The sequence below is a fragment of the Branchiostoma lanceolatum genome, chromosome 3 (assembly GCF_035083965.1).
Source record: "Branchiostoma lanceolatum isolate klBraLanc5 chromosome 3, klBraLanc5.hap2, whole genome shotgun sequence".
Lineage (NCBI taxonomy): Eukaryota > Metazoa > Chordata > Leptocardii > Amphioxiformes > Branchiostomatidae > Branchiostoma > Branchiostoma lanceolatum.
The window spans coordinates 14,747,374-14,773,084 of record NC_089724.1 but is presented as its reverse complement, the minus strand read 5'-3'; the positions used below and the strand labels follow the sequence as shown (position 1 = coordinate 14,773,084).

At 41.5% G+C, this 25,711-nt stretch overlaps 1 protein-coding gene across 2 annotated transcripts; it reads left to right on the top strand.

The window, feature by feature from the left end:
• The first annotated feature begins 861 nt into the window (after nt 1-861).
• On the top strand, nt 862-23,791 carry LOC136430499 (protein mono-ADP-ribosyltransferase PARP14-like). 2 transcript variants are annotated; one of them, XM_066421174.1, is made up of 21 exons: nt 862-1,006; nt 7,166-8,381; nt 8,524-8,709; nt 8,857-9,111; nt 9,296-9,532; nt 9,731-9,922; nt 10,122-10,301; nt 10,427-10,681; nt 10,858-11,094; nt 11,280-13,696; nt 13,816-14,061; nt 14,239-14,460; nt 14,648-14,828; nt 15,386-15,541; nt 15,770-15,835; nt 16,107-16,283; nt 18,459-18,665; nt 19,900-20,544; nt 21,047-21,213; nt 21,412-21,595; nt 21,815-23,791. In XM_066421174.1, exons 2-21 carry the CDS (start codon nt 7,301-7,303, stop codon nt 22,102-22,104), a joined length of 7,581 nt encoding a protein of 2,526 aa, XP_066277271.1. In that variant the 5' UTR covers nt 862-1,006; nt 7,166-7,300; the 3' UTR covers nt 22,105-23,791. The 2 variants fall into 2 exon arrangements, with proteins under 2 accessions (XP_066277271.1, XP_066277270.1); XM_066421173.1 differs by having other exon boundaries at nt 10,119-10,301.
• The last annotated feature ends 1,920 nt before the right edge of the window (nt 23,792-25,711 follow it).

Below are 25,711 nucleotides of genomic sequence, written 5' to 3'. Positions count from 1 at the left end.
ACAACCAAACATTTGCTGGATTGAAACTTGCAACAAAAACTCACAAGTTTCAGGTTATAGTCGCGTGGCTATAAATCAACTGAACCAAGAATATATCTTTATTCACGCTTTTTGCGTCTGCTGCCCGTACCGGATCCCGGATGTCATGTGGGTCCAGACAAACGACGATGAACAAGAAAAACGATGAACTTACTTTATCAATTTGAAATTTTTTGTTAAGGACAGTTCATGAAAAGCCACCAAGTTTGGTGGCTCTCGCGTAAGCCGTTCATTAGTGATGCAACATGAAATTTGGTGTTGGCCTCAAAAATCCCCTCCCGGTCTAAATAGGAATAGTTCAAGAAGCGGTCCTTCTGATCTTTTTGCATAGATTACGATAATGAACGGGAATTATTCATATCTAAAGATGCCAAAACATTCCTCTTGCATTAATGAAGCAATGTATGGATAACAATCAGCGAAAAAAGTGGAAAGGAAGATTTTACTGAACAAAACATTTTGGGGTCATTTTTGACCCCGCTCAGTCATTTTAGTCGCAAAAATAGGTTCGGGTGTTTGAGGGTTAATGTTTTCATGCTGCAAAAATCATGCATATAAGTAAGGAAGATAAGACATGATCTGTAGATAGTGGGGTGACCTTTTAATTTCAAAGCCAGAAGCCTAGTAAAAAAGTTACTGTTATGATTTCTGGTGTAGGTAAGCGCTAGGAATTCATTAACTTAACATGTTCCATAATTAAAAGCCATCAACTCTATCTTGGCTTGTACATGTACTTCCTTTAATCGTGTATGGTCTTTTGATTTCACCCCAAGTCGACATATTGTAGCTAACAAAATGTTTTATACATATATGTACAGCTACAAAAAACGTCCTGTCAAGAGTCCATCATAAGATCAACGTGTTTGGGAAAGACTACCCTCTGGAAGTACTATCTTACTCACCGCCATCTACCCGACCGACCCAGTCTCATAATGCAGGACAACCTGGCTCTCCAGCGGGGTCAAACGTGAGTTCAATTTCTTCCACTTTCAATAAATCATCTAGCTGCTAAGTAAATAGTGTTGTGGTAGCACTCGCGCTTGCGATGTTTTGTTGTCCGACCACCTGTACGTAAACAATGATCTCTTAAAATTTGCCAAACACTTGAAATTTTAGAAACATTCTAAAAATATATTTTCAAAATCCGTAAATCTAAAACTAAACAAGCTACAACAACAATAAGGTGCTGTAACCGAGTGAGACGTTTTTATTTTGGACAACATGTGAAATACACAGGAATTCTGTACAGGAAAAGGATATTTGTTGAAACCTGACACAAAGGATTGTAAACTAGATAGCTATTGTTTTTTTATAGATTTATGTTTTCCAAGATTGAAACTGATATATGTACGTGTATGCATCAACATGTGTTGTTGTGTATGCATATGTTGTATTGTAGATTGTAATGTTGTTATGATATTGTAATGTATTGTGTTTTCCCTACCACTGGAATAACTTGCTCAAGGCTAGCTAAGAGAATCAAAATATAAACTCAAACAATAGCACTTTGCTGTACATGTCCAACAAATGTTGAAAACGACTTACAAGATTTAATGTGAACAGTGTTACTTTTATTTCACCTCCCATCTAACCATCTGAATCTGATCCAATATCTCGCCCGCTATGTTATAACGTTGACCCGGGCAAATACAGGCGCGCCAAAGTGGCAACACAATGAGACAAGAGAACAAATAAGCTGTCAAGGGATTGTAGCAAATCGTACTTTAATCTCACCTGCGCTGCTGTATCACTCTGTATACAAACAAGAGCTTTTTAAAAAAGCTGGCGTTTCGGCTACGTTTATGAGTGTGAATTGTCTTTTCCCTTTACTTGAAGTAAAATCTGCCAGAGGAAGTCACTCAAGGGCTGTTCAGTCTATAAGAAAAATTGTCATTTTGGGAAATGAGTACTGTTTTAATAGAGAAAGGCAGATTGGGGAAAGCAATTTTGAAGTTACGTCACTTAACTTAAGTGCTTTTGAAAAAGCTGGTCTTGGCCTACAACTTGTACTTATTTGTAAAATGTACAATAGGCTCATTATAAAAGCTATCAATGTAATTATGTACATGGCACGCAATAAAACATAAAATTTGAAAAAAGCACCATTGAATCATCAGCACTATGGTAATTAAGTGAAATAGAAGTTCATAACAGCTAAGGTTCTATCTAAAATGACTACCAAATGTCAAACAAATCAACAGCTACCTCATCCGTATTATTCTGGTTTCCGCATTTACAACATTTCTTCCTTATTTTCCTGGGTAATTTTGCTAAAATTCATGAAAATTCCCATAGTTTTGTGCCGAGCGGCGCCACTTTCCACGTCCGTGTTGTCTGAATGAAGTCGATACTGAACAATGGAGCATTTGCTACTGTAACAAAGGATCGCTGTTTTGCAAACAACATCAAGAGCCTCTGTTTACATCGGGGATAGAAGTTTAGTGGCGAGTGTTTTGCAAGAATCATCTTACCGCGCATAGGAGCCGCTGCACGGTATTTTCCATTACAATGAACAGAAAAATTCGAATGCCGGGTTTGGAATCTATGAAGTCCTGTTCATAAGACAAAGGCCTTGTATATATTAAATGAATATTTAAAAATAACAAATATAAAATATTTCTTTATTTATTAATGAAAAAATGATATTCATAAATATGATATTGATAGATTTTTGATATTCAATATCTAAAAAGAAAAAAAAATCCATGCACGGACACGAACCCGGATCTTCTGGGTCCGAAGTGCTTCGCGTTGCCAGATGGGCTAAGCTGCGGTACGTAACCCATCTCTCTGTACGTTATGCTATAACCTCACTATATGGTATCATTTATGCCGATTTTTGGTCGTTTTCTTGACGAAATCATTTTTTTTCTTCTGCAATCTTGTGGAATAGATGTTATATGGTCATTTTTCAGGATATCAAAGTCCGAAACCACAATGCAATGATATTTCCGAACAGTTGTAGCAGTTACATGCGGTCGCCCTCCTGTGTGACATGCAAATCTAGCCTGCCTGCCTTTTCGTGCTCCCTTGCCATATAAGGCAACGGCTATACAAGGATTTGGGAACGTATTGCCATATAAGGTCTTCTGGTGTGCGACACAGTGTTGAACCAAACAGCAAGGTAGCAGAACGACTGCAAGGTAAAACTCATCTCATTGCGTTTCGGCGCGAAGGCGCCGAAACGCAAAAAAGGATCACAGGTAATAACAATCCTGGTGCCGTTGTCGTGTTATTGTTAGTAATAGTAGCGCTCCATGCGGTTGACCTGGCGCTGCAACTTTACTTTCTGTTGCTGGGAAGTGGCAGTGTGTGTGCGCGCACGCGCGTGTGTGTTTGACTGTTAACAACATAACCCGAGAAGTCGGGGATGGATCCTTATGATATTTGATATGTTGTTAGGTGTTGGCAAGATGAAGAAACGATTAGATTACTAGGTCCCATGACGGCTTCCCAAGGTACTGCAGCAGAACGTCCAGTTTCCATGTCTCGTGATCTGGTCTTGATATCTCGTGTTCTGGACATGCTGCGGTAGCCATTTTCTAGTTGTCCCGGATAGGTCTTGGGGTTGAGAGTAAGAGTGTATGTTGGGCCCCCTTTAATAGCGGCTTTGGTTTGGGTCTTTTTGTTTGAAACTTAGGAAGATTAGCAGGGATTGATAGATTTTCATTGTTTTAACATGCAAATAGCTAAGATGATGATTTACATGATAAAAGCATATTATGCAAATTAGGATCTAATCAATATAGAATAAGAAAAACTTAAAATTTCACTGCCTTCCATGCTGGGACTTTTAAACCATGGCATATCTCACTTAGAAATAGTGGTCTAGTAGAAATATTTATTAAGCAAATATCGACTTTGTTGGGCCATATGATGTTAAATCAATGTAACTGAATAGTTGTAAATGACTGGAATTTCATACTTTTGATGTCTGAAAAGGAGGTTAAGGTGAACATCATTAGATATCAATTATGCCAATCATGATCTTATTTGCATAGCTCTGTGGAAATGAAAAAAATACCACTTTGACCACCCCTTTAACTTAAAATGTGGTATAGGCCTTATTACCATAGTGGAAGACGATCTTTCTGGCATTTGCATTGTAATGAGACCAAATTATTAGTAATTTGATAGTTACTTAGCTCCATGTGTATAAACGAATATGTAAAAAAAGATGCAATTCAGCCTGCAGGCTGCAATTTTTTTTATGAAGCTTTCGTGCAATAAAACCATTCATTCATTCATTCATTCAACCTATGAGGCCATGGAAATCTAGTCAAATGATTTATCAAATGAATTTTTTAAATATAAGGCTTTAGAGAAACTGGTACTAAAGGCACTTAAGACCAGGGTACTTTTTTTTCTAAATCCCAGCTCATTAGCATCGTTGTTATACTTCACATATCATAACAATGTTATCATTAATATATGTTACATTATGATAAAATTATTCTGAATAGAGTTCGCCAAATGATGTTTAACTTTTCGAGTGATGTATTATATAAAATGTCTCTCATTGATTATGCAAATTAGGTCCTCACAAGCATGATTTACATCTGTTGATCATCTTTTATTCCACAATGACGCATCATGTTCAAAGTATGAGAGTATTTACTTAGCCAAGAAGACTATTATAGCATTTCCTCATATATTATAATTATGCAATTGCACCCAGATTTGCATGATTTATGTGTAATAATGTTCACCTTCACTTAGCTTCCAAATGCCGCAAGAACAAAATTCCCATCATTTAACACTATGGTATCATGGTATTTCATCAGCAACTAGAGTTCCACGACCTCATATCTTCGCCAAATGATATTGACCTTCACGACTGATGAGGTTTTTCATTGATGATATAATCCTAATTTCCATTTACAAATGTATGATATCGAACGATGATCTTGTCCACCCAAATAACGCAAGTTGTCCAAAGTATGAAAGTCTTATCTTAAGTTAACAGAGACAGCTATTCTAACATTTTCTCAATTATGCAAATGTGCCTCATCTGTTTATTTATATAACCTACTTTTGCGAGGCCCTCTGTTTATATGACCTGTTTTCGGGGAGATTGTCACATGTTTGAGAGTCCCATCATGAAATGCAGTGGATTTACAAACTTTCCTTACTAATTATGCAAATTAGCTCCTGATTTGCATGATAAGTCTTTGATTATGTAAAGCACCATCTGAGCTCTCCACATACCAAACATCATGACGATCTGTCGACCCCTGTCGAAGTTATTCATGTCCGAAGGTCAAAACAAAAATACCCACTGCAGTTCCAAACAAGCCGCTAGGGGCCCAAACTTACACCACTTACTTCCTGTGGCATGAACTATCTACCACACAAAAATCATGACCATAGCACTTGCAGAAAATATGGCCCCAAATTTTGAAACTCCGCTGTAGTACCTTAGGTACCCGCTAGAAGGCCCATTATCGAAATTGACCTTCCTTTTTATAAAGCCTACCCATCCACTAAATATCATACAGAACCATCAACAGTTTCTCGATTTATCTTGGCGACATACAAACACATGTACAGAAGCATACACAGCTCGCTGCACAACGGTAGGAAAGCGCCAGGTAAACCATTTTCGAACTTAACCTCCGTACCCACAACGGCTACACACCTACAAAAAATCATGAAGATCCATCTACATTTTGGATTTTTTTGCCTACATGCAAACACACAAACATGGAAATTCCGCTGCAATACTGTTGAAAACGCCAGGTAAATAATTTTTGAACTTGACCTTCCTTTGCACAACCACTACACACCACAAATCATGAAGATTCATCAAAGGTTTCTCGAGTTATCCTCTTGACATACATACAGACCCACCCTACAGCTGGAGTAACCGAAAACATAATCTTCTCGGCGAAGATAATCAAAGAGGGTATCATTTGCATAATTAATGTCTATTGATATTTCTATTTTGTCCTATCATAAAATGCAGCGGATTTATAAACCTTCCTTAACAATTTGCATAATTAGTATTCAATCATGTTAAGCATCACTCAAGCTATCTACATACCGAAAAATCATAACGCTCCGTTAACCCCTTCAAAGTCCGAAACAAAATCGTCCCCTGCTAGGGGACCCAAACGTATACCACTTACTCCCTGTCCCAAGAGCTATCTACCGCTCAAAAATCATGACTGTAGCTCTTCCAGAAAAGTTGACATCAAACTTTGAGTCTCCTCTGAAGTACCTCAGCACCGTAGAGATGCGCCACTCTCTTACCGATATCTACCCACCCACCTAAATCTATCCACAGCCTCTCGAGCTACGTGGACGTGAGGTGGACGAAATGCCACAGCATTTGTTTTAGTGTAAATGAGGCAGATTTAAACATCAAATGAAAATGATTCATAACTTTCAAAAGCACACGATACACTCATGTGTTAGGGTTTTCATGCGTGTCTTGTATTAGGCGTATGATATGCTCTGTATTGTTGTGCAAAACACGTATGTTTATTGACATGTATGTATTTCAAGCCTAGCATCTAACATTTCACACCGTTAACAGCTATATGATTAAGGAAATTGTTATCATGTAAAATATACATTTTTAGACTTATGTTCGAAGCAAATGCAATAATCTAGACATTTGCCATAATTTGCAGGTTCAAACATACAAACGATTGATGGTCATCTATGCTTTCAGCATAGACAACAAGTATCTATATAAAAAGAATCTATATAAAAATCAAGGAAACTATTGATATCGATATCGATAACGATATTGCTTGATGAATTACTAACATTTTATGAAGACATGGGGCATTCTAAGGTGTAGCACTTCGACTACTTCCCTCCTCCCTTCATTTCATTTCGTGTCAACCCTCGCTTCTCTAAGTATGTAACTTATGATAACGAAGAGTTCTGCCAAAACAGAATTTCCTTGCGGGTCTTCAAGTATACACTCTGTCAGTGAGTACTCACTCACTCACTCACTCACTCACTCACTCACTCACTCACTCACTCACTCACTCACTCACTCACTCACTCACTCACTGACAAACCAAACCAAAGCAAACCAAAGCAAATAAAATTCAGTTATCATCATTAAGTGTTTTACTACAAGAAGCCCTGAAGCTCAGCTTTTTTTACACAGGGGGGGCAGGAACAGCATGCTAGTAACGAAACAGCTGGTAATCAATCCAGCAACGATCATCACACGTCGTATCCTGGCCAGACTGCAGAAGTACCCACCTTTCCCACACCTAACCCATATCATCCATATGGGTCTATGCCAACCGGATATCCCCACGGCTACCCAGGACACGGTCCTCCAACCTATCCTTCATCCCACGCCCAACAGAGTATGAACATCCAAGAGGCGGACTCTGCGCAGCATCCTCCACAACCGCCTCCTTCGTATGAGACAGTTTGTCCAGGAGGCGAGGATTCACCAGCCTCGGCAGCACCTACAGGAGGAGTTCCCTTACCAAACTACCCCCCTCAAGACACTTACCCATCTCTAGACCCTCGAGAACCACATGGAGAAATCCATTCACAAGCACGTCCACAAGTACAGAATCAACAACCAGCAAGAGTTCAGTATCCAAATCCTGCCTTTCAGGGGCCATTTCCCCATCCACAAGCTCCGGAACCTACACAGCCGCCAATAAAAGCTTATCCAGGAGACATGGCCCCGTCGAAAGAGATCTCTGCTACAGGTAGTGAGGGCCATCTGCAACCACATGAAGATTCAGCAGCCTCTGCAGCAAAAAGAGTTCCTTATCCAGACTACCCCGGGCCCCCTCAAAGCTTCTACCCATTTCCAGTCCACCAAGGAGCACATGAAGGTACCCATCCACAAGCACATGTACATCCTCTAGGTCAGAACCAACCACCAACAGGCGTTCTCTATCCAAACCCTGCCTTTCGGTGGCATTTCTCCCCGCCAGGAGCTCCGGGACATCGGCAGCCGCCCGGCTTTCGTCCCAGACATCCATACGGCTACCCATATGCTCCTGGTTACCCTTATCCATATATGCCGGCACCACCGCCAAACCAATGGCCTTATCCTCAACAATGGATGGGCCATGGTGAATATCCACAACAACACATTCCTGCAACCGAATCTCCTCAAGAGACAGAAGAGCCTGCCATGCCACAGATGAATCAACCAGAAGACATCGATGATACCTTTTCGGAAGACGACTCTACAGTGACGCATGAGCAAGAGCAGGAAGGGACAGATCATGACATTGAGAGCGTAATTTCAGCTGCCCCAACTGAAGACAGTCAGCTTGACATGGAAACGAAGGAGGAGGACCAACCTGACATGCCACAGGAAACCGAAGAAACAAAGCCAGATGATCCAGGTACGGCATGTACTACAAGTCTTGACTTATTTACTCCAATTATGAGTTACAAAAAATTATGAAATATAGTCACCTAACGTAGCATACAAACATGACTTCGCATCGGGAAACTACATTAGACTTCAAACGTTCTTCTTATCAGCAGGGAAAGCCGACAAGACAGTGGCGATCGAAGTGACGGGCTTAACCGGAGAAGAATTCGAGAAGAGGCGAGAGGTCCTTCGTCTCTACTTCGAGAACCCAAAGCGATCGGGTGGCGGAGACATCACCCACTTCAACATAGATCCCGAGAAGGGACGTATTCTTATCACTTTCAAGGACAAGGAAGGTACTTGTCTCTTCTCAATTATGATAAACTTTGTTAGATATAAAGAGAGTTTAATTCCAATGTTTAATATAATATTGACATTGAAGATATTTGCAAAGGTACAAGTAAAGCAATGGATTCATATCAAAATATCAATTCCATTTCAAGCCCCAGGACGGGTCATGCAGAAGTCAACTCATGAGATTGGAAAGAGGAGGCTGAAAGTCCGGATGGTCAAGTCTCGCCCAGAACTGCCAGTAGACCCAGCCCGAATACTTCTGAAAGGCGTCCCTAACAGCGTCGAAGAGGAGACCTTGTTTCTCTACCTTGAATCGATGAGTGGGGGTGAGGACGAACCATCTGAGATTTTCTATGGAAAAGAAGCTGGGACGGTCATGGTAGCTTTTGCGGAGCCGATTTCAGGTGAGATTGGCATAGTGCCATTAGGTTATCAAACATGCTTGTGGAACGTTACATCTATAACTATTATTCTACAAATGAATCATGCGTATGTTGACGTCAGATATTTATACATACGATAATTGTTTTCATATAAATGATGCAAAAGCCAGTAACATGCATTTTGTTGACATGTCATTTCTTTCAGATCTTGACTCACTGTTGGCGAGATGTAAGGGAAGAGAACTCGAACAACAAACGATATCCGCTGAGAAAGTGCACGACACAGACTGCATCCAAGTGACGGGGTTCCCCACGACAGCTTCTAGAGACAACCTGTTTTACTACTTCGAGAATGCCAAGCGAAGTGGGGGAGGTTCCGTGGCCGAAGTCCAGCTGGACAAAGACCGCGGCGCTGCCCTGATATTCTTCGATGACCATACCGGTGAGTACAAAGCAACATTACAATATCCTTTCCCTTTTCTTTTACAACATGATCACGATTCATTGATGTTTTGAAAACTATAAGCAGGAGCTGTAAAATGATAGATTCATGTGTGCAGTGGTCAACGTTTTGAAGTTGAGTTGTTGGTTTCAATCATTTATGCAGTCAACTGCAGCAAGTTTTTTTTTTCTCTTTCAGTGATTGAACGTGTCTTGAAGAAGCGTCACACCATACAGAAGATGACGGTGACTGTGGAGCCATTTCACACGAGCCTGGGTGCAACAATACCCGTGGCCTCATTCGTGATGGCCCGCGAGCAAATCAAGAAAGCCCGTGAGAGTCCAATCTCGACCCAACCGAAAGAAAGGCAGCTTCCAATGGACTCAGATGGTACAAATCGTCATGTTACGCTAGAACAATCAACATTTTTGGTAATCTATACTGCCACCAATGCACAGATAATGCCTGGATGATAAAACATGGTGATGTAATATGATGAGAAGGAAGGCACCGTAGATAATGTGAAGAAAACATAATTCAAAATCTGCACAAACAGTGCAATACAACTTTAATTTTCTTTTATCAGCAGAGGATGAGGAGACAGTGGCGATCGAAGTGACAGGGTTATCAGGAGACGAATTCGAGGCGAGGAGAGACATCCTTCGTTTCTACTTTGAGAACACAAAGCGATCGGGTGGCGGAGACATCACCCAGTTCGACATTGCTTCCGAGAAAGATCGTGTTCTAATCATATTCGAGGAAAAGGAAGGTACTAATGTCCAGTCAATTATGAAGTAATGATTTACGAAAGACTTTGTATACAAAATAAGATACATAACACTAGTTAACCCGATAGGATGCTGTCATACTTACATTTGGCTATTCCATTTCAAGCCCCAGCACGAGTCCTACAGAAGTCACCTCATGAGGTTGCAAGAAAGAAGCTGCTAGTCCGTACGGTCAAGCCTCGTCCAACATTGCCAGTAGATTCGACCAGAATCCTTCTGAAAGGCGTCGCCGACAGCGCCACTGAGGAAACGTTGTTTCTCTTCCTTGAAGCAATGTGCAGGGGCCAGCACGAACCATCTGAGATTTTCTACGGAAAAGAAGTTGGCACTGTCATGGTAGCGTTTACGGAGCCAATCTCAGGTAAGTTGTGCTTGGTGCGATTGGATTTTCAAACATGTTCATGGAATCTGCACTACACACCTAATATAGACTAAATAATCTAATATAGCTATATAGGCAAACAATTATAATAGTTATAGTTCCTACCGAAGTGGTTTCAAAGCAACTAGTAACATGCTTCTGTTCATTGGTTACAGATCTTGATTCACTCTTGGCGACATGTGAGGGAAAAGAACTAGAACAACAGACGATATCCGCAGAGAAAGTGCACGATACCGACTGCATCCAAGTGACGGCGATCCCTCCGAAAGCCTCTAAAGACAACCTGTATTACTACTTCGAGAATGCAAAGCGAAGTGGCGGCGGTCCTGTGTCGGAAGTCCATCTGGACAGAGACAGCGGCACTGCCTTGGTACTCTTCGATGACCATACTGGTGAGCACTGATTGTTCCTTTTCACCATATAGGTTCGGAATGTATAGCAGAAACCTATAGGCCTGTATTCAGGCCATGTATTATATTGGTACCATGTCATAATGGGAGATAGGTCACTAGGAGCTAAATCTTTGAAGGTACAATTGATTCACATTCCAATGCAGCTGACCTTCATTCTCTTTCAGTGATTCAACGTGTCTTGACACAAAATCACACAATACTGAAGAAAGCAGTGACTGTGGAGCCATTCTACGCCTGCCTAGGCGCAACAGTCACCGAAGCTAAAACACCACCACAGCTGGTGCCCTCACCAATCACCGAGAAAGTTACTTCTTCCATAGCTTCATTCGTGATGACTCACCGGCAATTCAAGAAAGCTCTAGAGGATGAAATGGGTGAGGCCCACGCGTTCATCTCTTGGCCCGTTGGAAGTGATCAAGCCAGTATGGAGATCACCCCAACACTGACGAAGAAGACTCCAAATCTGGTCGCCATCGCCGAGAACTGGGCTGCCAACGCAAGAGAAGTACTGGAGAGTTTCCTGGCACAGTTTGATACCAATGAGATTGTTGATGTCATGCAAGCATCGTGGCCAAAGGTCTGCAAACTGCTTGATAGTGGCCCCATCAAGGACGATAATACCATCAGTGTACGCGGTACAAGCGACCGGAAGATCATCTTCACTGGTCTCAAAGACAGCGTGGCCAAACATTACCAAAGTGTCTTGGAAGGAAAAGGGAAAGTAGAAGAGGACATCAAAAGGAAACAGTCAGAAGTGGACGAGACCGTAACAACACTCAAGTCAGACCAAGTAAAGCTCTTAGCCATTTCAGACTTCAAAGACAGAATGACAAGCAAGTTCCCCAAACTGCAGATGTCGTTTGAGACGAATGGAAGCAAGGCCAATGTCAAGTTTCATGGTCTGATGGATGAAATCCAAGAAACAAAAGTGAAGATGTACGAAACAGTACACAGCATGATCTCACAGTCTGTCAAGCTGTCTCCTACTCTGATTTCCTTCTTAACAGGCGCAAATCAGCCCAAGGCTAAGCAACACCTTCTCGGTGAGTACAAACAAGGCGGTGTCGTAGCCGTGATTACGACCACCACAAGTGAGGTTGAAGTCTGCGGCTTAAGTGACGATGACGTGAAGAAGGCGGTATCTATCCTGAATAAAACATTCCAAGAGCAACGACTTACTATCTCTGAGCAATCTAACTCGGTGCTAGATACTGAGGGATGGAAGACGGTAAAGACTGGTCTGGAACAAAGCGCCCAAGGTTTGTTGAAGATATCAGTGGAGAGCAATGCGGACTCTGGAGCAACTAAAATCTTATTCACCGGTGAAACTGGGTGTGTCAAAGACATGGTGCAGAGAGTGGACAACTTCCTGAAAGTCAAAACAATCCATGAGCAGCCAGTAGAAGAAGATGACGGTGTAATCCGCTTTATCAAAGAGCACCAGTTGACCAACCTTCAACTCCAACTGGAGAAGCACCAAGTATCCGTCTGTTTTAACGGAAGTGAAGCAAGTCCAGCAATGAGCATTAAAGGAAACATCGATGGCATACAAAGCGCTGGTCCTATACTTAAGTCTTCCATTGACAGTGTGATCAGCGATCAGATGTCCATCAAAAAGCCCGGCATGTCCAAGCACTTCAGAGAGCAGGCAGGTAGGTCAACACTACAACTCGTCGAGAAGACGTGTAAGTGCGTTATAAACATCCAAGATGCCATGAACAAAACACCAGCACCAGATCCGGACACCTTTACCAAACAGTTAATACCGACGTCTCCAACTATGGTACCCCAAGAGAAGGCAGTAGTCAATCTTGACGGCGGAAAGAAGCTTGTCGTCTGGAGGGACGACATCACAAAACACAAGACAGACGCCATCGTCAATGCTGCAAATGAAAGGCTCGAACACACCGGAGGGCTCGCAAAGGCAATAGTTGACGCAGGTGGCGACATCATTCAAACGATTTGTACCGGTTACATTCAGGCGAACGGCAAACTGATTCCTGGACAAGTGGTCTCTTCTATCCCCGGGCGTATAAACACTTGTCAAATGATTGTGCATGCAGTTGGGCCTATATGGAATGGGGGTGGTAAAGGAGAGGAAGACTACCTTGCCGATGCTGTGTACGGAAGCCTCGAAGAAGCAGCTAAAAACAAATATCGATCAATCGCCATACCTGCGATCAGCTCTGGGATCTATGGATATCCCCTCAAAAAGTGTGCTGAAACAATTGTGGCGACGACGGTCGAATATCTGGATGATAATCCAGACACAACTTTAAAGGTGATAGAGTTCGTCAACATCGACGACAAGACAGCAGAGGCCTTTTTCGATGCATTGGTATCAGAGTTTGGCGAGGACAGAGTTAAGAGTGACCGCCAAGGTGGCCAAGCAACTACCACAAAGCCATCCCGAAGAACTGGACGACGTGGTCGTGGGCGTGGATCTCAGCCGGGAGGTCCCTCAACAGTAACATCTTCCACACTTCCAAGGCAGCCCAGGGATCCCGTAGCCGATGTTGGCTTTCGTACGACAGAGGGAAAGGCAATCATTGCCATTCAAGCCAACATTGCCAGTCAAAATGTAAGTACCATATAAGTACTGTTTCAGTGGTTCAATTTCTGCTAATTTTTTGGTTATAACATCTAGAAGGACAGCAGAGATTCCTGTGAATTAATCTTGTGTCATTCCCGTTTCTCTAGGTCGACATGTTGGTGAACACTACTGCTGGCAACCTGGATCTGAACACCGGCGCAGTGTCTAGAGCCATCCTCCAGCTAGCCGGCAGTAACCTGCAAACCCTTGTCAATAGAGCCATGCAGAGAGCGGGGATCACATCTCTGTCTGATGGTCAGATTCTCGTCACTGGTTCCGCAGATCTGCCATGTAAGCAGGTGATCCACTGTGTTCTGTGCAGCTGGGACGGCGGACAGGGGAACTCTGAAAAGGTTGGTGATAATCTTTTTCAAAGATCTAAATAAGACAATGGCATATGTATGACGTCCTTTGATACATACATGACAAATCTCATGCATATGTTTGCTGAATCGTAATGCTTTACTTCTAAATACTAGTAGCCTCTGATGACCGTACTCAGAAGATAACCTGACACACACATTTTCCAGGTTCTTCGAAAGATTGTCCGGCAGTGCCTTCAACAAGCCGAGAAGGATAACTACACGTCCATTGCGATTCCTGCCATGGGTACCGGAGGACTTCGCTTCCCACATAACGTGGTTGCAGAGGCCATGTTTGATGAGGCCGTGAACTACTGTAGGAGGAAACCCTCCGGTTCACTTCGTGAAATTCGCTTCATCGTCTGGGAAGGAGATCCCAAATCTATTCCGGTAAGTCAGCCATTTCCCGTGATTTCGACCCCTTTATACATTTATCTACATGTAGTGGTCATTTGTTGAATACGTGGCTCGAAGTAAGATCATTGTTAGATGGTACTCATGACAGAATGGAATATATGTTCCAGTTAACCGTCTACAATCTGTCGTGTAGTTAATCTGACGTTTTTGTGTGTCGCAGGCCTTCAATGAAGTTATGACTAAGTACAAGGCTCTGCACACTTCAAATACCGGACAACCAACTCCTAGGTCTTATGCAGCGGCCCCACGCTCATTCGATGGAGCGCGGCGTGGACGAAGTGAAGGAGCACAAGGGGCTGGCCGTACGACAAAGTTTCCAACCGGTGGTGCTAGCTCCGCAGGTAAGCATATGTGTTTGTCTTTAATTTCCTCGAGGCGGTGAGATGGACCTTGTTGCTTTCTTTGTGATACTGAAATGGGTTAGCGTTTGCTCGAACAAACAAAGCTATGCATGCAGAGAGAGAGAGACACACACACACACACACAAAGAGAGAAAAATAGATATCGACGTAGATTCATGTACGTATATATATATATATATATATATATATATATTTATACATATATTCGTACATGAATCTACGTCGATACCTATCTTTCTCTCTTTGTGTGTGTGTGTGTGTGTCTCTCTCTCTCTGCATGCATACCTTTGTTTGTTCATGTCACATCATATATCTATGTCATATTTTTTGTTTGAGGACACAACCCTCTCAATTTCTGACGCATTTCGCATTGAAATGTGTGTTTTTTTGAGTGGGAATGACATAAATAGAATACAACACGGTGTATTCCGCATCACCCTCGGTCCCGGCCCTCCCGCGGGTCGCATCGCCCTCCGGCCTTCGGCCGTGTTTTTTACTATCTAATATATACCCTGCCTTTGGCAAAAACCTTTCAGCGCCTTCGCTGTTTTCCGATGTGGCCAACCCTGTGCGTGGAGAACTACAAATGTTCATCGGGGACCTAACATTGAACGTCCGCAAAGGAGATCTCACTAAGGAGACCACCGACTGCATCGTCAACAGCACGAATGAGCAACTGGACCTGACCCGAGGTTTGGAACATTCTCAATTTCATTACATTTGATACAATCAGCAGTACCCTTACGTTTGATCGGATAACGAAAATGCTTTTTCTTCAATGTTTCCATTTTCTAATTTTTTGTGTAGTTTATGATAAAGGCATGTAAGTTAATCATAATGGTGCCAATATAATGTTTGCAAACTTTATAAACAGCAAAATATAGATAATGATTGTCCGAACGTTCATACTCTTTTTACAGGTGCTGTGTCCAATGCAATATGTAAAGCTGGTGGAGATTCGATTGCAAGGGAATGCGCCCAAATCGGTAGGTACATTCCATATGATAGGATTGGAACTAAAACCTCTATTCAATAAAACAGCTCAATCATTTGATTCAATGGATGTAATCAAATGTCATTCGTAGGACTTAATCAGTTGAATTAATCTTGCATCAAAATCTAACTTGTAAATGTCATCTATTGCTTTGAAGTCCTTTTTATTGTATTTCAGAAACAGATGGGCTGGCGTCAAATGACATGATCGATTTGACATTGATAACATTAAAGCGTCGCGGACCTATTCTTATGTTTTATTAGCTTTTCGGAATGGTATGAGAGACGGCATTGCAGTCACTGGAGCAGGGAAACTGACATGTAAGAAAGTCATCCATGCAGCTGCACCAGCTACAGACTGGAGAAACGTGATCATCAACTGTCTACGGACTGCAGACACCCTTGGGTTCAATTCCATTGCATTCCCCGCCTTGGGAACAGGTAAGTGATCAATATGACTGCGATAGAAGCAGTAAGTATGAAAAGTATCATCTAGTACTAGCATTACTTCATGTCTGCTTTTTCCATCATGACCACGTATACATTCATCTTTTTTAGTCCGGGAAGGAGGATGACCTCCTGACGGGAGTATTGGAAATGCCTTTGTTTGCATGTTCGCAGCTAGAACTCACGTTCCCGTCGTCGCATTGGTGTGTAAATTGGCATATCATTTGCTATGTTGGGCGTGGTAATGCACGATGTCTTTGTGACACCGTAACTGCTTTCATCGTCAATGCAATATCGTAATTGCACCCCTACATTTTCGCGCAAGTGCTACTGCCCTCCCATAGAGACAATGCTTAATGCCGGTCCGCTGTCGCCCAAGTGTCGTAAGCAGATACAGGGTAGATTCTTTCGTTACTTCCTGTGATCGTATAGTCACTGTCACATTGTAAAATAGACAACGTGCATCACCACACGCAACCTAGCAAACGATATGCCAAGCTACATACCAATGGGGCAACGGGAATTGTGAGTTCTAGCTGCGAACATGTGCAGAGTGACCTCCTGTTTGTATATAAGTGTGGTGCCCAGTCGCAGCTCGCATATGCACGCACGGGACGGGGCGGTGCCCTTTTACGCAAAACGATCGCCGTGTGAAAATGAGAAATCTCTGGACCTTCAAACTTCCCACACTTGTAGCTTGTAGTACGGAGGCTAGCTGTGACAATGTAAAACGTTTACGCAGGGGATGAAAGATTGTTGAGATATGTCTCTCAGACAAGTGCCGCGGGCCACCGAAGTCACTTCCGGGTGGGTTCACCGAGGGGTCCGGTGAACTTTGACCTTCGGGAAATGTTACAGATTAGCCTTTTTGATTGCAAATAGTTTGAAGAGCTGTATAACAGAACTGAGTCAGCTTGCAGATGTGATTTTTGTGGCAGAGACTGCCATTCTCCTATAGGGCTGTTTAGCCATAGTCGATGCTGTAGGGCTGTAGTGAATTAGGATTTTACCATGGTAAATACTGACCAACGGAGGCCATATATAGTTTGATAGCTACAGATCAGGCATGCCTGCAATAAATTGTGTAAAGAGAATGTACTACACATTTGTGATTTCTGAGACATCTTAGTTGTAGGCTGAATGGTTCATTGATAATTACTCTTCAAACGGGGGCCATCTAGATCGTAATTTGTGACTTTTCCCGGGATTTCTAGATCCTATCTGTGCCATGCTGTAAAAACGTACTTTTCAGCAGGTTGACCTCACCTGTATTGAAAGAAAAAGATAAATAAACACCCTTTCTATACTTATTATAAAATACTACTGGGACTGTGCAGAAATGCACTTTGAGTGGGTCAATATTTTTAATAATCTAATCAAAAATTCACTTTTCACACCTGGCTCCACATACAGCCCACGATTCCGTTGCTGCATAGGTATGTAAGTTGGCTAACTGTCTGCTAGCTATAGGTTGCGTGTGATGTGTGCGTACGTTCACAGAAGTTCCTGTGTAGGGTAGGGTATTTGGTGATGTATTTTTATGTTTTAAATTACGCTAGCTATGGTGTGGGTCCATATATGTTTGTCAAGGGCATAACTTGAGAAACTTTGGACGTATCTTCATTGGTAGGTGTGTAGAGCTCGAGGTTGTGGAAATGGAGGTCAAGTTCGAAAATGGTTCACCTGGCGTTTTCCTACAGTACAACAAGAGGATGCCCACATAATTGTCTAATTCAGTTCTATACATAGAAAAAATGAGAACAAAGAGCCATGGGTGTTCGCTGATGAATGTTTTAATGTTTATGTTTAATAATGAAATATAGAAGTCCCCGCAGGGTAGTGCAGGGTCCGTAAAGTAAAGCATCACAAGATGATAGGACTAGCGGTTCTAATTGAGAAATAGTGCACCATTGAAGTATGGGGCATTATTAACAATTATCCAGTATAATAGCCCATCCTAGACAATTAATCGCCAAATAAAACAAAATAAACCAGGATAGTAATTCCTGGAAGTGAATCAGGGTCTGTGATTTCACACCTTACATCAAGATCCATTTCATGCATTTATCTTACAACTAGCAGGTCACTAGCAAAGGAAATTAATTATAACAAACACCTTACCCACAATGTACTATAAATACTTACTACGGACTCTTGTTTCTTTTAAAGGCGTTTTGCAAGAAAGTGTGGCCCGTACGGCAGCCACTATGCTCGATGCTCTGCAAGACTTTGTTCTCCAGTACAAGCCAACCCAACTGAACGAAGTTCGCATTACCATATACCAACAAAATATGGTACGTGCTTTCCACGAAGAAATGCGGAAAAAGGTTGGGCAGCCTGTGCCTCAGATGGCAGCAAAACCGTCCGGATTCTTTGGTGAGTTCGTTTGTGCTTCTATGTTGCTTTGGCCTTTCATTCAGTCAATAAGTGTCAGAAACACGACGTCTGATATGCTCCGGGCACACACAAAAACGTACAATCTCCTCTTTTATAAAGACCCAAGACATGTTGATTTACGTAGCATTCGGTTGAAAATGCACAAGTGAGTCAATAAGCTGAATAAAAAGACTCTTTTTACACAACCAAGAGATTTATTCAACCGACGTTTCGGTGACCATCTGTCACCTTCTTCAAGGCAGTTCTGACTGGTTCACATAGCAATGCAGCACAGGTGTTGCTGCTTATACATATTAATGAGATGCAAGCGCAAAATATTTACATATGTACAATAACAGGAGATGACATCACTATGCGGTCCCAAACGTACAGAAGTGTAACACATACACAACTATATATATATATATATCGATCAAAAAACAATGCAACGATAATCCTCTATTTCTTAAGGATGCGGTCCCAAACGCGACTGAGTCTATATCCCCCCTCATCACGGTTCATGACTGGAGTGCATTTCCTGATCCAAACAGCTTCCTTAATCCACCGTGTTAGACTATTGTCCTCTCTGTCTATCACCTTGGCCCCATCCCAGTCTATAGCACAGTTGTTTCTCATGATGTGGTCTGTCACTGTTGATTTGTTCTCTTCCTTCTCAGCTCCCTTCTTCTGTGCTCTGGTGTACCTTCCCACCTTGGTGCTCTCAGCCTCTTTCCTGCGTTCTTCCAGTCTGCAGCCAAATGTTCTCCTTGTCTCCCCTATGTATACCTTGTTGCAACTCATGAGAGGTATCTTGTATACACAGTCCGTCTTTACTGAAACTTGTAGTTTGTCTTTGGTATGCACTAGTAGGTTTCTTAGAAGATCCTCTCTAGTGGCTCTGTGATGTCTTGGATGTAAGGTAGGGTCACCCTTCCTTTAGACGTCTCCTCTCCTTTCTTTCTGTCTTTCTTCTGCTTGGTTTTGTTGGTCTGATGTTCGACTTTCTTGAAAGTCCAGTCAGGGTAACCACAGCGGGAAAGGGCCTGCTTGATGTGGGTCAATAAGCTGTTTGGGGAGACTCCCAATATCCTTACAGTTACTATCAAAGAATTCATGTTTGCAATATAACGCGAAGTTTACCTGTAGATAATCAGCATATGGCTTTTCTTAAGTATCTGTTAATGTTTTCGAAAACATTGTATTGATGGACAGTGCAACATTTTCCATCCATCAGAAAACATCGGAAGAATGGCAACTGCAGGATTGAACTACCTAAGAGGAGCTCCGACAACAAGTAAGACCGACGACCAACCCATTCCGTCACCAGATAACGTTGTCGTCATCGTCATCTACTCCGACAATCGTGACAGCATCGTTAAAGCGAAGGAAATTATCAATAAGACGATAAACGAAACATCCAAAGACGAGACAATCCCCTCCAAGTTCAAGATGACAGAAGAACAAAAGCAGCACGTCGTGTCTCTGGCTCAGCGTCACGATTGCTTGGCTACTTTTACCAGAAGCAACATCCGCCTACAAGGCATGTCTTTGGACGTCATGATGGCCTCTCACGACATCAAGGATTTTCAACGGGATGTCGAGATGAAGACCAAAGAAGAGAAGCATCTCTGCGAGAAGGCTGAACTTCTCATGAAGTCCGTGCAGTGGTACTACGTTGACGAGAACGAAGAGAAACAGCCTTATGAGCCCAAGGTCAACTGCATGATAGAGGAAGCCTACGCGGCCAAGAAGGGAGGAGTTGATGTTGAATTCGAGGGTGAAGACCTACACATAGACTTTCTAACAATGAGGGAAACAATTGTTGGAAACATGGCAGCAGCTGCAATAGACGTTGTTCGACATGAGGTGGAGAAAGAAGGTAAATCTTGTGATTATGTGATGTAGGGAAGAATCCTCGATCTGATTGTAATAACATGGAATCACTGCACGAAACTGTAACGCGCATCATAAATAACTTCACGCTTTTCAACACCACCAAACTGCTTGCTTCGACATACGTCATATCCCGTGTTTGAGGAGAGCCACACCTCGAGCACGTAAAAGTAACGACCTCGCTTATCGAAAAGAGTAGAGGTCCTTCCCGGGGTGAATGGATCAAATATACATGTATCTGTCCGGATATGCAGCTTGTGTTGTTCAGTACAAACCTGGTGTGTTACGCCATGAGGCGGTTTACTGGGTATGCAATACAAACAAATCCATGACGCCAGCTGTTTGGTGATTTGCAAAAATATAAACCCTATTCTCTGAGGAAACAAAATCAAGGAAGCCAAAGGAATAGTTTGTAAATACAGTACTAATCTCAACTTGTTGAGTCTAATACTTTCTGTTTGAAGTTGCCAATTTTTGTGTTGGATCAGGGAATATCAAGCTGCCAAAGACCTGGACCGGTATGTCAGACCAGTACGAAGAAGTCGATCTGCAACCGACAACATCTGAGTACAAGGCGGTCCATGACGAGTTCATGAAGAGTGTCGCCACAGCTTCAGGAGGATATTATGCTGTATCAACAGCCCAGGTTCTGAAGGTAGGTATTTTTTTTTTCTTTTTCAAAGGATTATTCCATACCTGTACCTACTTTTACATCTGCAAAAGTAGGCATACTACAAAAATGACTTTCATTCACACATACCAGGAACCATCAACGGCAAGAACTAAGCTCCTTTTGAGCTTTACTTGGTTGTAACACATGGTACGTTGACTTTTGCCACCCGACTATCTTCAGATACAACGTATCCAAAATGCCGCCCTGTGGAAGCAGTACATGGTCAAAAAGAAAAAAATGGAACTTGACAACGCAAAGAGTTCTCAACCGGTGGAGCGGATCCTGTACCACGGTACTCCTTCCGCCCCTATACCGAGTATCAACCTCACCGGCTTCAACCGCAGCTACAGTGGCCGTAACGTAGGTAAGCGTGTCCTCATATATCATATAATGAACCTTAGTATCTACTCTGTTATCTTATTTCGACTCTAGAATAGACTAAATAAGCTTTCTGAATTGATTTACCTAAGACCATGTGTAGAAATCTACCACAAAGCCTATAGCTACAAAGTGACATAAGTGACATCAAATTCATCTTTCTAACTTAATGGTGCATAAAGAATCGTCGTATGTCATCTTGCAGGTACTCTCCTTGGAAATGGCGTGTACTTTGCAGTAACAGCGAGTCTCTCCGCAGCCGACCAGTATGCGCAACCAGACCCCAACGGCAACAGGTACATGTACATGGCACGTGTCCTGTCAGGAGATATGTGCAAGGGACAGCAAAATATCATCGTTCCCCCAGCAAAAGACGCGAGCAAGCCACATATCACGTACGATAGTGTGTGCGACAATCCAGCAAATCCTCAGGCCATCGCCATATTCTATGACACACAGGCTTATCCTGAATATCTCATTACCTTCATTAAATAAGACGTTCTTGCGTTTGTAAGCCTCTAGTTTGTGGCAAGGACCCAAAATTTACTTGAAAATCACTACTGAGTCTTGTACTTTACACTGCTATAAGGAATTACTTCCACCAACAACGACTTCATACTTTAAGTTGCTGCTGCTACCGCTATAAACTTGCTCTTAGACGCGCTTGTTGTGGCGTGCATATAAAGTTCTTGCTTAGCAAGTTGTTGAAGCTCAGTGTCACACCAGTTATCAATGAAACCCCAAAATTGCAAAACGTTGTGTACTAAGTAAGTTGTGTTCCAATCTTTGACATGCAAGATAGGATGTGCCTTAGAGGGGTTAGGAATTTAGGCATTATCAAGATAATCTAAATAAATGCTGACGAAGATTAAGAAATTCAATCTATTTCAGAATGTAACGGTAAAAAAGAAAAACATATGTGCATACTAAGGAACCGATTTATTATTCTAAACTTTTTGTTATTGTCCGTAGACTATATTTTCTTTTCAAATCCGATTCTAATTCCGATTGCAAGCAAGATCAGAAACTATCACTGAGCACTACTGTTGATTTTTATGAAAAGTGTTTTAGAATAATATTCTACAAGCGATTTCATTAGTGATTTTTAAAATGCTTTCCTTTATGGAAATGTTGAAAAATGTAAGAAACTTTGTTATCATCACATATAACTTAGTGGTGTGACATTTCAACAAAATGTCCTAATGAAATAGAATCTTAATATGATGGAACAGATTATTTCTAGTATTCAGTGTGGCAATTAGATTTGCCCAAATAGTGCCTTACTGATTCAATATATGTTACGACTGTCTTTTCCGGACATATTCTTAGCACACTCTTAGATAAAAGATATCAGGAAAATTATTCCGTTGGTGTGGTGTGGTGTGTTGTGATTTGATGTGATAATGTGACAATGTATCTTTAAACGGTTTTTATCTAAACGGTAATTTTTTTAAATATTGATACTAATACCTGCCCTTTTTATTACATGGTTAGTGCTAGGGTCACTTAGTCTTTGATAACAATCCGCGTCAAATCAGAAAGGAAGTGGCTATGATGTATACAGGTACATTTATATTTGACTTCTCTGAAGTAAAATCGACCAAAGTTTGAATTTTCCACAGCGTTGCTCATTTGAAGCACACTAGTGGATTCTTGTTATTTATTTGACTGTCATTTAGAATGTTTGAAGAATTTGTATTGATAAATGTATTACGTAAATATGGTGTAAATTAAATACTTGTATTGCGTCATAGCCATCTTCCTTAATGTGTACTTTGAAAGTACAGTATGTAGCGTCATTCCATTATTTTCTTATCGTTACAATTCTTTGTGCTATTTGTGAGTTTGGGTGCCAAGGTTTAAATTGTTTCATATCAGCTGACCCATATCCTGGATAGATTATCAATTAACTGTAAAAGTTACTACAATTTGAATATTTACAATGCATCATCCAGTTGCCTGATTTACTGTAAACAAACTGCAGATGTTCTTCTATCTGCACGGGAACGAGGCAGCTGCCTTTCGCAAAACTACCCTTCAAGCATATGCAACTTACGTCACGACTTTGGTCCACTGTAATCAATGATTCATTGTTACAAATTCATAGTGCGTTGTAAAAGTTTTCATTATGCAGCTTTTGCGTGCTTTTTGTTTGATGTGTGAATAAAACATATGGATCAAACTAGAAAGGCAACATTTGCGAGCAAATACAGCATGTTTAGCCATACTCCTCGCCATGCAAAAAATGGACTCTCCCCAAATAACAATGGACCATTCTAAAATACTTGCACTAAAAAAATGAATCACCCCAGTCCAAAACTGAGTCTTCCAGTAGCACCACAACACAATATGGACCAGTCCACAACCATATCCACTAATTGATTAACACTTCTGCTAAAGAATGGACTTTTTCATAATCATTCCAGCTCAAAATTGAAAGAAATAATTAAAGAATCCTCCCCTTGCAAGAATGGGATATTCCGTGCCATTTCCATGTAAACCAGTCGAAAAATATCCGCTGAAAATTACACTCTTGCGCATAATCAACCCAGTTCAAAATTGAATTAAAAAAGATCAGCCCCAGGGAAGAATGAAGTTTTCAATAGTATACATATGAAGATTTGACAGGAGACGAAGGAAATGACCAAAAACAACATATTTGGGTCAATTCAAAGTCACCGAGAGGGTTTTAATATAATATTTGTAATATGTTTGAACTATTTTGATTAAAAGAATGTCTAAGTCACAACAGTTCTAAAGTGTTCAAACAATTAGAATTGAAACTTATAACATGTTTGAACTCATTTCACATACGTTGGAAACATTTCGAACGTAACTACACAACTAGAAAGGCAACATTTGCGAGCAAATACAGCATGTTTAGCCATACTCCTCGCCATGCAAAAAATGGACTCTCCCCAAATAACAATGGACCATTCTAAAATACTTGCACTAAAAAAATGAATCACCCCAGTCCAAAACTGAGTCTTCCAGTAGCACCACAACACAATATGGACCAGTCCACAACCATATCCACTAATTGATTAACACTTCTGCTAAAGAATGGACTTTTTCATAATCATTCCAGCTCAAAATTGAAAGAAATAATTAAAGAATCCTCCCCTTGCAAGAATGGGATATTCCGTGCCATTTCCATGTAAACCAGTCGAAAAATATCCGCTGAAAATTACACTCTTGCGCATAATCAACCCAGTTCAAAATTGAATTAAAAAAGATCAGCCCCAGGGAAGAATGAAGTTTTCAATAGTATACATATGAAGATTTGACAGGAGACGAAGGAAATGACCAAAAACAACATATTTGGGTCAATTCAAAGTCACCGAGAGGGTTTTAATATAATATTTGTAATATGTTTGAACTATTTTGATTAAAAGAATGTCTAAGTCACAACAGTTCTAAAGTGTTCAAACAATTAGAATTGAAACTTATAACATGTTTGAACTCATTTCACATACGTTGGAAACATTTCGAACGTAACTACACAAAAATCTCTTTATTTAGAACAGTTTCAAACCATCTATCCAAATGTTTCAATGTTCGAACAATTTGTAACAAAAGATTTTCACAATTGCCCTCATAAACGAAGGTGCTAAGTCCTCCTGTGTGTTTCTGCCTATTTTCGGTGGCCGCGCTAGACCACCAGCGGATTTGTTTTGACGGAGCGTCACCCGCGCGCGACGATGTACACTGTTCGGTACCGCTAATATCCGGCATTTTCCCGCTCCAAAACACTCCACAAGACCCACGTTTTTAGTGTTTTGCCTCTTGTGCAACACGATTCGATTTGCATTACTAACGGGACGAAAATGATAGAAAAAATTCACCCCGTCCCGGCGTCCGTCCCAAAAACATGAACGACATGAAAATATATTTTCTTACAGATTCAATCACAAAAATCAACAGCATGGGATTCCAAATTTTCGCAACGGCCGACCATTTATCATGGTTGAACTTCCTTCCAAGGCGTGCGATAGATAAACATTCCCGGCACATAATAGTCACTAGTACCAGACTAACGCAAGCTCATGATGATAATAGGGAGAAAGTTTGTCAGTGAAGTTTGGCCACCAGAGGGTACATT

Coding starts and splice junctions, on each gene's coding strand:
- LOC136430499 (XM_066421173.1), top strand. CDS start 7,301: ATGCCAACCGGATATCCCCACGGCTACCCAGGACACGGTCCTCCAACC. Junction 16,284..18,458: donor ATTCCCCGCCTTGGGAACAG/GTAAGTGATCAA, acceptor TTTCTTTTAAAG/GCGTTTTGCAAGAAAGTGTG. Junction 20,545..21,046: donor ACATGAGGTGGAGAAAGAAG/GTAAATCTTGTG, acceptor GTGTTGGATCAG/GGAATATCAAGCTGCCAAAG.